This window comes from Hippocampus bargibanti, linkage group LG05, assembly GCF_051943395.1.
Source record: "Hippocampus bargibanti isolate YZ-2025 linkage group LG05, ASM5194339v1, whole genome shotgun sequence".
Lineage (NCBI taxonomy): Eukaryota > Metazoa > Chordata > Actinopteri > Syngnathiformes > Syngnathidae > Hippocampus > Hippocampus bargibanti.
Genome location: NC_142738.1, coordinates 7294855 through 7308770, shown reverse-complemented (window position 1 = coordinate 7308770; position 13916 = coordinate 7294855). Strand labels below are relative to the sequence as shown.

General features: G+C 40.8%; 1 protein-coding gene across 3 annotated transcripts in view; it reads left to right on the top strand.

Annotated features, from left to right (window-relative positions):
* Window positions 1–3923: 3923 nt before the first annotated feature.
* The window catches only part of kcp (kielin cysteine rich BMP regulator), a 45796-nt gene continuing 35803 nt past the window's right edge, over window positions 3924–13916 (top strand). The window contains exons 1-5 of one of the 3 annotated variants that reach the window (XM_088996459.1): window positions 3924–4279; window positions 5642–6168; window positions 6540–6612; window positions 8525–8832; window positions 9666–9834. In XM_088996459.1, the coding sequence (XP_088852585.1) occupies window positions 4192–4279; window positions 5642–6168; window positions 6540–6612; window positions 8525–8832; window positions 9666–9834 (1165 nt within the window). In that variant the 5' untranslated portion in view covers window positions 3924–4191. The remainder of the gene's footprint in view (window positions 4280–5641; window positions 6169–6539; window positions 6613–8524; window positions 8833–9665; window positions 9835–13916) is intronic. The other 2 variants (XM_088996460.1, XM_088996461.1) reach the window with 2 other exon arrangements.

Below are 13916 nucleotides of genomic sequence, written 5' to 3'. Positions count from 1 at the left end.
TCCGCCCACGCACATTAAAAAGCAGACAGCAGCTTATGGGGCATATCTAGGGATAAGCGTCAGCTAAGGGGATAAAACCCTCCAGGGGGTGTGGCTTACCTGGTCAGGGGGTAAAATGGAGCCAATCAGATTACAAGATGCTGGCATCGAGGGCCAGACTGTTGCAATTGGTGAATTTAAAAGATTTGTCTGGCTCAAAAGACACCGCTTGACCTTGAGAAACAGATTGTTATGCAAATGAGGCACACCAAGCAGGTTGCATCTGACTATTAAAAAAATGTAAAAAATTCTTTTGTAGCCTCTTGAGCTGTGATGTTATTATATGTGAATGTAACAGCTATATATTTTTTCAAAGACTACCGAAATCACTGTGACAATTATGTATCTAAAACAAATGCAGAACAGATTTGCAGAAAATAGTTGACTTAATTGCCCTGTTGGTCTTTTTTTCCAAGAAAAGAAATATTTTGTCTTGACATGTACTAATCATGTCAGAATAAAGTTGTATTAGAACTTGCAATTTGTCATGATCTGGTTGGCGACCAACGGGTGGCGCTGTCGGCCCCGCCTACACAGGTGCTTGTCGTCCGAGCCACGTTCGGATTGGCGACCACCGGGTAGCGCTGTCATCCCTGTCTGCTGCCTCGCAGATGCTGGTCGTTACAATTAGTGACACTTAAAAGGACTCCCGGCATGACCATCCGGTGTCGGGTCATTGTTTGTTGCATGCTTTGTCTGCAATTGCATGCATTGTATGCTGTGCATGTGTTTGTTTAACCTTGGCGGACTTTTACACTTGGTTTTCTTTTGATACTTTTTTCTGTTCAGACGATTTTAATGTTTTACATTTTGTTCCTGCTGACCTTTATTTTAATACAATTTGTCAAACACAACCTCCTGCTCCCTCCTGCCTGCTTTTTGGGACCAGCACCCACCATTACCACCTTGCAAACCGTGACACAATTATTTTAAAGAGCAAAGAAACCATCATATTTTTACAAAATGCATTTTTAATCTGGAGTATGCTGACTTAGTCTGGAAAAATTGTTAAGATTGCACAACTGTCCATGTTTCATAATAATAATAATAATAATAATAATAATAATAATAATAATTATTATTATTATTATTTTTCTTTATGTTGACAATTATGTGAAGCGCTTTGTTACAGCTGCGGCTGTTATGAAAGCGCGATATAAATTAGGATGTATTGCATTGTATTGTATTGTAGATGATAATTTTATAGTCTCTCTCTTGTGTAAATATGATGTTGGCAAGGTACATACTGAATTGGTCATACAAATGGGTGTACAAAGACTAACTCACGTTCACACTCACAATCACACCTAGGGACAATTTGGAGTGTTCAATCAGCCTATCATGCACGTTTTTGGAATATGGGAGGAAAGTGGAGGACCCGGAAAAAACTCACTTAAAGGACAACCGACGCCTCTGGACAAGTAGTGTCCATAATTTATAAAATCACTTCAAATGACTTCTACTGAGCGTATTTTTCAAAGATTCCACCGCATATAGCTATACGTATTTTATGTCTTAAGACTCGCGCTGAATATGCAGGAAGTCTTGTGTTCGAGTTGATGACGATGCCTGACGTGACGTCACTGAAGGAACGCCCTTGACCGAGAAAGCGACACACAATGCATTTTGCAGTACTTTGTTTGGTCTGAAAACATCGTGTTGATCCGTGTTGATGGCAATTAGAAGGAAAACACATAAATAACGCGATGGTGAATCGTTGTGTGTTGCACCAGGACTACTATTTGATACTAGTTGACACAAATTCCCAGCAGACAAAACAGCCCATTTCCAACGGAACTTGGGCATGTTCTGTGTTGCTACATTGGAGTCTTGACGGCTCGAATTGATACGGAAGGACCTCTTTAATCGATTGCAAACATGTATGCTTTCCTCTTCAGAACTATTTGAATCATATTCATAACTGGATGAATAACAAGAAAGCATCTTCTCTGAATCTGAAGCCATTGTTTTGATTCTAGAGCAAGGCAAGACGTCCTGGCATGATGTCATGAACAAGGGGGCGGGACCTTCTGAAACTTGCCATTTCCTAGGTCATTTTGAAGTAGTTTTGGGACACTTTAAGTCATTTTTAATGATGTTTTGCCTTTGACTAAAAATATCAGCCTGTGTGTTTTGGGTATTTTAGATTCTATTAAGCGTTTTTCTGATGTCAGTTAGGAAACAAAAAAATGGTGTCGGTTGTCCTTTAAGCACGAGCAGGATGGATGTAAACCCACAATTTCTACATTGGTAAAGAGACATGATATTGAGTCATCAACCTTCCCACCAACATCATGATTTATTTCTAATTATTTTGCAGGCAACTAATAATAGTAATAACAATACATGTTATGTATTTATAGGCACATTTCAAAACTCTCATATACATCCCAGTTTGATGAGCATGATCACTGGCCACAACTGAATGCTGGATTTGTTTTGTGATGCAAAAGCACTAACGAGGTCTGACAAGGGATTGATTATAAATCATCTGTGTGTGTATCTTCTGAAGCTTAACCCACACACACGCACACACGCACGCACGCACACGTGAGATGCAACTATAAAAACTGTCCACCAGATGTCACCAGAAATCAAGTGTCTCCTCAAGACACATTTGTCACACAAGTTAGAGGCGCAATATCAGGTATCGTGCCGATACCAGTACGTATTATTTTAAGGCAGGGATGCTCACACCTTTTCAGCATAGGAGCTACTTTTGAAATGACCAAATCAAAATGATCTACCCATTATATTTATTGAGAAATATATTGAGGATTCCTGCAACTTATGTTGCACGGTTTTTGTTCACATTTTTTTACATGAGAATACTATCTATCATAATAAAATAAAAGTTAACTAATTCCCTGCCAGACACAAACATGTGTCCGCTCCAGTGCCAGGGTTTTTGTCATTGTCACTCAAATTCCAGGACTCACACCCAGCCAATACAGCGTTACAAACCTTAGACTCTCTTCTTTCACCATACAAAAGAGTTAATCCCCAAGTTATTTGGGTCTGGAGTTCTGAGCTTTAAATGGGGGCTGCTGTCCAAAATACAATACAATACATGACCTTGAGAGTTTTGAAAGGCGCTTAGAAATGAAATGTATTATTATGTATTATTATACACATTGATTTATATACCGCTTTGACTCTCTGTGTCTTTGTGTTGTCATATTATTGGTTATTTTATTTATTTATTTTTCCCAAGATGGCGGCACGTGAACACGCAGCGGCTCCTCTCCCGGCAAATTGGTGTTTTCGTGTTTATTATGTTAGTCAAAGTCATTATAAGTGCTTTGCACGTTGGGTCCGAGAGGACAGTAATTTCATCTGTGCTGTATGTCATGCATATTAGCATATTTGACTTGACTTAAAGCTGACTTTGACTTGACTTCACAATAGCTGAAGCTGGAACAAAGCGCTAACATGGAAAAAAAGGAAATGCTGCCCTCTTGTGGAAGGGAAAAACGTTTCCAGACGTCTGGCCAGTGCTTTATTGGCACAACAACAAGAAAAACTAAAACCGAAACAAATTTGGGAATGGTGCTCTAGTCTAGATCATATTTTCAATTCCCCAATAAATTCGGGAACGGCAGTGAATGAGTTCATAAAGTGGTAAAGCTAAAGCATATTGGCCGTAGAACAACTTCTCCAGGGTGAGATTTGGACTCTGACACAAATTATTTCCATTGGCATTATTTCCTATGGGTGGATAACCCCCCTCCCCCCCACATGTTTCTTATCCACTTGGTATCATGGCTCCTCTCCAGTTTCCACACCAGATTTAGCTGATAGCTAAAAGAGAGAGAGAGAGAGAGTTAGGGAGGGAGGCGGGGGTGTATGAGAATCAACACTGCTTGCCCATGACGGGTGGAGAGTGTCCCAACAAAACGGAGGAAAAAACAAAGGGGAAGACGAGGGTGGGAGGGGGAAAGAAACCCCATAGAGAAAGTGCAAAGACTTCCCACTCACCTTGCAATTCCTCTTAAAACGCAGAAGAAGAATGAAGACGGCAGAAGATGACAGTGAGTGCGGAGTGGAGCCGTGAAACAGAGTATGCCGTGCGGCCTTGTGAGGGAATCCAGATGTTTTATGTCCACGCTCTCTGGTTGAACCCTCAAACTCAATGATATCATAGGGCAGAGAATGGAGAGTGTCTTAGTGTTGTTGTTGGACATTCTGTGGCTGCTGGCGGTGTCTACACAAGGAGGATCTGCTCCATATCAGGACAATGGTAAGTTGCATTTCTTCATCTATCCAATTTTATTCCAGGTACTAGTTTAATTTATCATGCACAACAATCCTCCAAATGTACAATTGCCGGAATATTTTACACTCGATCACAGTTAATGACTGGAATAGTTGCTCATCAACAAGAAGAAAAAGACTTTAATCACGAGTGTGTTCTTCCTGCATCTGCTTCCACTTCAGGTTATTACTGGTAAATGACATGCGTTTCATGTTTGGGGTAACTCAGACTTTTGGCATGAGGTCATATGAATTAACGACTGTTTTGTTGAAAAACATCACACAAAAAATGAAATGTGTGGAGATGCGACTTTAGAAGCATTTTTTTTACATTGGTTTTAACATTGGATTGTATTGGTAATGTAAACGTGGACTACCGATAAGATCCATGTTCTCAATTCACAGAAAATAATGGTTTGCAAATATAGTTTGGAGATGTTTGCTTTTTATTCATTCATTCATTCATTCATTCATTCATTCATTCATTCATTCATTCATTCATTCATTCATCCTTTCTTTCTGCCAAAATACAACTGAGAGGAATCGTTTGACATAATGTTTAAATGAAATAATAGATAAATATGATATTGTGTATATTTTAATTCACTCATTACCCTATTACAGTACTGTATTTGTAATATACATCTATCGTCCATCCATCCATCTAATCCCATCCATCCAACACATCCACCCAACCATTCAACCAACCGACCCACCCATCTATCCATTCAATTAACCATTCAGTCCATCCATCTAACCCACCCACCCGCCTATGCATCCATCCATCCAACACGAGCCATCCATTCATCCCTCCATCCAACCCCACCCATCGGTCCATTCAGCCAAACCCATCCATCCCACCCATCTACCCATCCATCCACCCCACCCATCCATCCAGCCAAACCCATCCATCCAACCCACCCACCCATCCATCCATCCACCCAACCAACCCAATTAATCCATCCATCCAACTCCATTCATCCACCCAAATCAACCGACCCCCAATTCCATCCCACCCATCCATCCATCCATCCATCCAACCTGACCCATTCATCCAACCATCCATCCATCCACCCACCCGAGGCCATCCATCCACCCAGCACACCTATCCATCCATCCAAAAAAAATCCATTCAACCCACCAACCAAGTATCCAACATCCTTCCATCCCTCCCTGCATCGCTCATACTGCATTCATGTTGCACTCCATAAACGTAATAACCTACATTAAGATCCATTACAACTGTGATAAATCCGACTCCAAAACCATTGCAAATAATGCCTCACGTTGCTTATGTTAGCATGTCGGTGCTCCAGCATCATGTTAAGTCTTGTATGTGTTTCCTTAGTGCTTGACCTGCTGTCAGCTCTCCACATATCCCACCCAAAGAGTGGCGTGTCTAGACTGCACAGTCCCACGGGGTCCGTGTACAGAATCCGTCCCAGAGCGCCTCACCTGATGCTCCCCACCCAGTATTCCCAAATCCTGCGCTCTGAAGTCAAGGGTAGCTTAGGGCTGTATTTTGTGGGCCAGCAGCTGCAACGCACCAATATCACACTTTTGACCCTCTCCACGCCATCATCATCCCTTGTTCTCCAGCTTACCTCCTCTACCCTGGACGATGTTCTGCATGTGGACTACTGGTCGGGAGGGGCCGCCCAGGGTTTTCTTTTCCCTGGAAGGAACCCCTTCTCTTCAGGGGAATGGGTGCGGTTGGCCGTCAGCCTGAAGCCAGACAGGCTTGTGTATTTTGTAGACTGTCAAGAGGTACGAGTCGTCCTCATAAAACCAGAGCATAAGTTGGAGCTGGAAGTACTGCAAGATGTTGTTGTCACGCTGGGAAGCACACCAGGGAGAATACACAGCAAATTTAATGTAAGTTCTATCACATGTGACAGATTTTGAGATTTACCTTACCTTGACTTGCTTCAGGAACTTTGATTCTTACTGTTGATTTGATCTCAAACAAATGCAATTGAACATGCTTTAACAAGAAAGTTACAAACCAAAGGATGGAGACTAAACAGCCGTAAAAAGAAGCGAATAAGGAAACAGACTTCAGTATATCTGGGAAGGTTGAAATTTGGCTCCAGAGCAATGAGGAAAAAGGGGTCAAGTGGTCTGTCAAGTATACATCTAAACTGTTCAAGATTAATTGGCAAATCAGAGAGGAGGGGAGGGGGGCCGAGGAAGATGAAGGGGGTGAAGTGCCTTAATGCGATGTCTTTTGTTTGACTTTTTTGCAGGGTCAGTTAAAAAAAGCAGAGATCTCCATGAAGGCTTACGAGACACGTCCTTGGCATTGTGATAACATAACAGGTAAACATTTCCAACTACCACCCCCATAACCCAAAAAAATAAATGAAAAAAATGTATATATACTGTATATATATATATATATATATATATATATATATATATATATATATATATATATATATATATATATATATATATATATATATATATATATATATATATATATATCCCTTTTTATCTATAGTTTTCAACATTGAATACAGATTTTTTTTAACATGACACATTTGAAATAATCAGAATCATCTTTATTGCCAAGTATGTAGAACACACAAGGAATTTGTTTCCGGTAGAACACGCTGCACTAGTATCGTCGTCAAAAAAAAACTGCTAAGTGGCACTATACAGTTCCATTTTGGCTACTGTTGAAAGAGTTCAAAGAGTTAATGGCTTGGGGGAAGAAGCTGTTTAAATGTCTGCTGGATTTGGTGCGCATGGATCGGTAGCGCCTGCCTGAGGGGAGTAGCTGGAAAAGGTGGTGGGCAGGGTGCGGAGGGTCCAGTAGGATTTTCCGCGCCCTAGTTTGGATTCTTGCAGTGTGCAAGTCCTCGAGAGTGGGTAGGGCGGTGCCAATGATTTTTTCCGCCGTCCTAACTGATTTTAAAATCTATTTTTCTTATTTTTTATTCTTATGGTCAATTATTTTTTTTAAATCATTTGATTTGAAAATCTATTTTCCCTATATTATTTTCAATTACATATTTTTTATGTAATTAGATTTTTCATGTTTTTTTTCCTAAACATCTGTTTATCCTTTGATCAGTTTTTCAAATCTTAACTATCACGAGACAAGACCATACACATGCATTGATGCACTTCATTATTCATTCGAAACATAAGATAAAAAAGGCAAATTAAATTAAAAAAATGTAATTTAAAATAATATAGGGAAAATAGATTTTAATAATAATAATAATAATAATAATAATAATACATTACATTTTAAGTGCCTTTCAAAGCTCTCAAGGCCACTTTACAGTCACAGACAAGCATAGGTACTATAATAAATGAAATACAATCACAAATAGAATGCAATAAATAAAATACAATTATAAATAGAAACAAAAAATGCAATTTTAAAAAAGTGGGTTTTGAGATGACTTGAAGGTGGGAAGAGAATCAATGTTACGAATGTTGGGAGGAAGTGAGTTCCAAAGTTTAGAGGAAGAGCAGCTGAAGGCTCTGTCACCAATCGTGCTGAGACGGGCAGGGGGGGGGCACACAGAGGCGGAGGGAGGAAGAGGATCTGAGGGAACGAGAGGGAATAGAAATTTGAAGAAAGTCAGATAGGGGGGCAAGGTTATGGATAGCTTTAAATGTATAAAAGCAGGTGATTAGGTGATTTAAAAGAATAATTGACAATAAGGAGAAAAAAAAGAAAAATAGATTTTAAAATCAGATAAAGAAAAAAATATATTCAATTAGTGAAAAAATTCAATCTTGAAAACCATTGAAAGAGAAAAATGATTGTGATAAGATCCCAAAATCTATTAAAAGAAAATCATTTCCTTTCCATATAGTATGTCCTTATGCGAGACCTGCAACAACACAATTTGTACGTGGGATGCGTCTTTGTTGTATTCCGCGTTTCCGTACATGCGCTTTTGGCGTCTGGTCAACAATACATTGTGTAGCGCCAACATGCTTTTGTGACAATTTAACAATTTCACTGCGCCGAAGGCCACTCTGACAGTCATTTCCTGCCTCTTGTTTACATTTTTAACTTCTTGTCTTGCCATCGGCCACTAAGCAAACACTTAAGTCCATTAACTCGGCCTGGAAGCTTTCCAAGGCCTTGGGCACGAGGTCCATTGAAGACTATATTTACACAAAAGACCTCAATGTGCTTTTAATTATAAAAGCAATGCAAGTATATTTGTACTCTCTCTGTCTTATTTGTTATTTCTTCTCCTAGATGCTCTGCCTTTATCCACTTACGAGCACAGTGCAGATTCACACAATGTCAGTGACTCAGAACTGCAAAGGGAGCCTTCTTCCACCAACAGTAAAGCCAAAAGGAAGCACAGGGCGCCCCTCCAGAGTTCTCATTATCTAACACATCGAATCCAGAGTGAGCAGCTGCAAAGGGGAGCGGTCCTTGGCCCGCCGGGACGCCCTCAAGGGGGGAAGTCCGTTTCGCAGACCCACGGGGACGAAGGCCTGAGCAGGCTGGAAAGACGGCTGGAGGAACTGGGTCGCATGCTTGACCAGGTCCAAGCTCAGGTGAAGACCGGGCATAGTGACATATGATTGTACAAAATGATATTGGACACAGTATGTATACATGAGTGTTTTTATTTGGAAAATAAGGACATTCATAAGTGACCCCAATCGTTTGAACATTACTGTGTTCATTTCGTACAAAGGGTCCTATGGCAACACAAAATTTCTACTTATTTCAAACCTATAAATGCGTTAAGACAAAAATTAATGTATCCAAAAGATAGGCTGACAAATGAAAAACGAAGTCATGTAGTTTATCCGATACATTGTAAACAAAAAGATTGTAAAGAGCAATACTTTGGGGAAGTTAAACAAATGCTCAAAAAAAGACTTGATCAACATCGCAGAGACATTGCTAGTAGGCCTCAATCTGCAGTACATCTGCACCTAAAAGCTAGCATCCACTCATTTGACGACAGTGAGGTTAAAATCTTAGCTAAAGACAATAGATGGCTTGAAAGAGAAGTCAAAGAAGCTATTTTGTAAAACAGCAAAACCCTTCACTAAATCGCCATGGTGGTTTAAGAGCTAATGAGGCAATCAGAGCCAGGGATAGAACATTAGAGGTAATCAAATTATCTTCAGGGAGTCATTCTCTGCTCCCCCAACCTTAGAGCAGGGACCTATCAGAGCAGAGGTCTGGAACCACCACCTCTGTCCATTATATAGGGTCAGGTTTACCAGCACAACTTTAGTTCGCTGACAAATCTCTTTGGATGAGGAACGAAGCATCCGACACCTTCAAATAAGTACAGATGATGGCTGAAGAAACCTTAGCCTACTGTGTTTATTCTACACAGCACACGCTTAATAAACTATGTACGTTGCGACAGAATGAGGAGCTGAAATCGCGAGTGCGCCACCTGGAAGGATGCGAATGCGTGCGGCGGTCATGCGTGTGGGAAGGCGCAGAGATCGAGAACGGCCGACGCTGGCAGACCGACATCAGCACGGTTTGCACGTGCACGGCTGGTACAGTCACATGTCAAGCCAACATCAGAGGTACTTGTGTATGAGCCGTGTGTGACAACTTGGAATGAACGTCAAAGTATCAAATTGAATGAATAAGTGCATTCTGGCTTTCCGTCTGGCTTTCTTTGATCCTTGACTCATTCACTGCCATTCGCTAATTTATTTGGGAATTGAAAATATGACGTAGAGCGCCATTCCTGAATTTTGTTGTTGGTTTTTTTGATAAAAGAAGAGAGTCTAAAGTTTCTTACGCTGTATTGAATGTTTATGTGGTCCTAAAACTCAATATTCTGTGAGTCCTGGAATTCGAGTAACAATGACAAAAACCATGGCACTGGAGTGGGCACATTTTTGCACATTGTCTGACAGTGAATGAGTGAAATAATGTCTTTGCAGACATTTTTCTTATTCTTCTCATAGAAACAATACAGTGATACCTCGGTTTACGAACCCCCTGGCTTACGAACTTTTCGGTTTACGAACTTTACATTTCGGAAAATTTTACCATGGCATACGAACTTTACCTTGGCATACGAACTTTTTTTCATACACGGAGCTGCCTCAATGAGTGATGTGTCGTTCGCAAACGAGCCCGTTCTAACAACAAAATGGCAGCTGACAGGCAGAGTGTAGACTGCAAGGTTAAAATATCCCATCAATCAGGCTCCACAAACAACCCGCACAAGCCATCTGTACACTTGATCCAAAAAGCTATCAGCCCAGCTAAACAGAATACAATGGGTGAGGAACTAGATAAAATTATCACAGAGAAAGCACCTACAAGGGATCATTCCTCAAGATGGTGAAAGAACAAGGTTACGTTCCTCATCAAGTGTTTAATGCTGAGGCCACTCCATTCCATCAAGCCATCAATGACCATCACAAAGGTAAATAAAACGACTTTATTATACAGTACCGTTTACGGATACTGTAGCACAGTTATTGTACATACAATAAGGTATATTTTGTGTAGTTTTAAGGTTTGATGGGGACCTGGGAACAGATAATTTTCATTTTAATGGTGTCCTATGGGAAATTAATTTTCGGGATACACACTTTTCGCCTTACACACTCTGTCTGGGAACCAATTAAGTTTGTAAGCCAAGGTATCACTGTACTTAAAATATTTCACTCACAGGTTTCGTTCTGACCTTGGCCACCATAATCCAGCAGTGCTGATTTGCAAAGCTCTACCTTTGAGAGCCCTTTCTAAATATATTATTATGATTATTAATGTCATTGTTATTTTAGAGAACACAATCCTTTTTCCTACGAAGGTCACTAGGAAGCGGTGGTCAAGGTCTTGGATGAATACATGCTCTGTTGTCTCCATTGAGACAACTGCGTTGGCCTGCGTACTGACTGCTGGCCTATCTGGTTTCATCCCATTAAAAACATTTGGTGCCTGTCAGTCTTGACTCACGGTTCATAGATGGCAAGCCAGTATACATCTTTGTTGTTTTTCTTTGTGCTAACGTTTATTTTTTTATTGGCCTCGTGAGTTACAGGGACTCTAAAATGGGATCGGGTGGATTGTTCAGAGAGATATCCCTACATAGCAATAATGGACCTAATCTTCTATTATGAATATGGCCTCAGCAGCTCATGCTCTAATAATCTCGGGCTGTAGAATAACTGAGGATCAAAATGTCCTCTTCACCAGTGGATCGGGCATGTCAAATTGAGTGTTTGTTTCCTCGTATACCTACATTTTTATTTGATAAGCGCGACACATGCCAACACTCACAGGCGAATGCTCCCCCCTTGTCCCATTTTTTGCGCCGCTTTGGCCTCTTCAGTGTGAACAAGATCCTCACACGATCATCTCCTTTTGCCTACTCTTCCTTCTCACCATTAATTGTTTGCATGTTAGCCTGATGAGACTCCAGATGCGGGCACTCCGTTCACACAGACACACACACACACAACACACACACACACACACACACACACACACACACGCACACGCACACGCACACGCACACACACACACACACACATTCCTGTTTCAATGGTTTTGTGAGGTCCGGATAACTCCAGATAAGGAGTGAGGACCACCGTTGTTGACAAGTTTAAAGAAGAACTAGTGTTACATTTGAACACTAAATGTCACCCTATTTCCCACTTCAACTTCTTTAAAAACAAAGAAATAAAAAGTGGACTTGAAAGTGAAATAACAGTAGGAATGAGGTTTCTGAATGGGTACATTCAAAGTCCCATGTATGGAATTTGGTGAAAATATCATTTTACTTTTTGTGGTATGAACGTTTTCATCTCATTAACCACGCACACACACAAACACACACAGTGAGTAAAAAGTGTGTGTATCCAAGTGACATGAAAATACACACACAAAAATCATTTTGGATGAATTTGTGAGAACCTCTCTAAAACTTTAACAGATGCCCATATAGACCCTCTAGGAGCCTTTAGAATGAAAAACTTGTGAGGACCAGTCAAAAGGTCCTCACTTGTTAAAAATATCCTCACTACGTATGGTATAAAATATTAGTGGTCCTCACAAGACTTTTCATACAAGCACACGCACACACACACACACACACACACACACACACACACACACACACACACACACACACACACACACACACACACACACACACACACACACACACACACACACACACACACACACACACACACACACACACACTTTGATCTCATTCACGCAAGGCTTGCTAAAGGAAATGCTTGTTGGCTTCAGGCCACTCCATCGTCTTCCTCTCCCGCCCCTCTCACACACAATTAATTATCTCCCCAAAACTCCCAAGCCAAGCCAAAGTCATTTGATAAACACCCACAGAGGCGCACATGTCACTTATATGTGATATGTGATCTACAGGAAATCCTTCAGATAAGTGTGGAAAACCCCATTGAGCATTTGTAGTATACCATGAACTACTACTCCTTCGTCTTCATTCGTGAAGCAGTTCACTAGTGACATTTCGTTCAACTATTAGCATGGCAGGCTAATTGAACACTCAAAATTGTCCCTAGCTGTGAGTGTGAGTGCGGATCGTTGTTCGTCTCTGTGCGTCCTCTGATTGGCTGGCAAACTAATTCAGGGTGTCCCCAAAGGTTGCTGGGAAAGGTTCCAGAAACCCCCGCAACCCTAATGAGGATAAAGTGGTCTGGAAAGTAGATGGATGAAAGGATTTCAGTATTTATTTCGTATTGATGTTATTAGCTGCACTCCGATGCTATTTACCCTCACTCGTAAGACAATTCGGCATACATGGGCCAAAAGTAGCACAAGCAATGAAAAAATTGGACAGAGAATGTCCGCGTCCGTGGACCTTGCTTTGGATATGGACAAACTAGCCCACTGCCTCACCACAAAGAGAAACGCTGTGACATCACAGACCCGCCCGCTGTCATGACAAGTGGAGCCAGATGTTGCCCATGCAGCGTGACCTGGTGAAAACCTGTTGCTGAAGGAGTGAGGGGGGATTTCAGGCGGGTGGGAGTGTGACACCATTATTTTCACGTTACTCTTTTTGTGCTCGGTAGCTACTACAGTGAGACCTCAACTTACAAACACCTCAACTTACAAACTTTTTGTCTTACAAACGTCAAATTTATGAAAATTAAACCTTATAATAACCACTATTTTGATAATACACACCCACCACGGCTGGCGGAGTGATCTTGGGCGGAAGCACACGACCAAACAGCACCAGAGGTTAAATTACCAACAGTCCTTATGGAAGGTGACTCTCCTTCCATAAGCCATCAACGACCATCAAAAAGGTAAATAAAACTTTATTTTACAGCACAGTTTATTTCTTTAATTACAGTCATGTAATGCGCCTCTTTCCAAACAGCAATTCCTTTTGACCTTCGACCTCCAACCCATTCCATCAAGCCATAAATGACCATCACAAATGTAAATAAAGTGACTTTATGATACAATGCAGTGTATTTCTTTCATTACAATCAATAGCACATTTATTATACATAGAATAAGGTATGTTGTGTGTAGTTGTAAGGCTTATTTAGTTGAAAAGTATATTTTATGGAAACCCGGGAACGGATTATTCCCATTTTAATGGTTTCCTATGGGAATTTTTTTTTTAGATACACACTTTTCG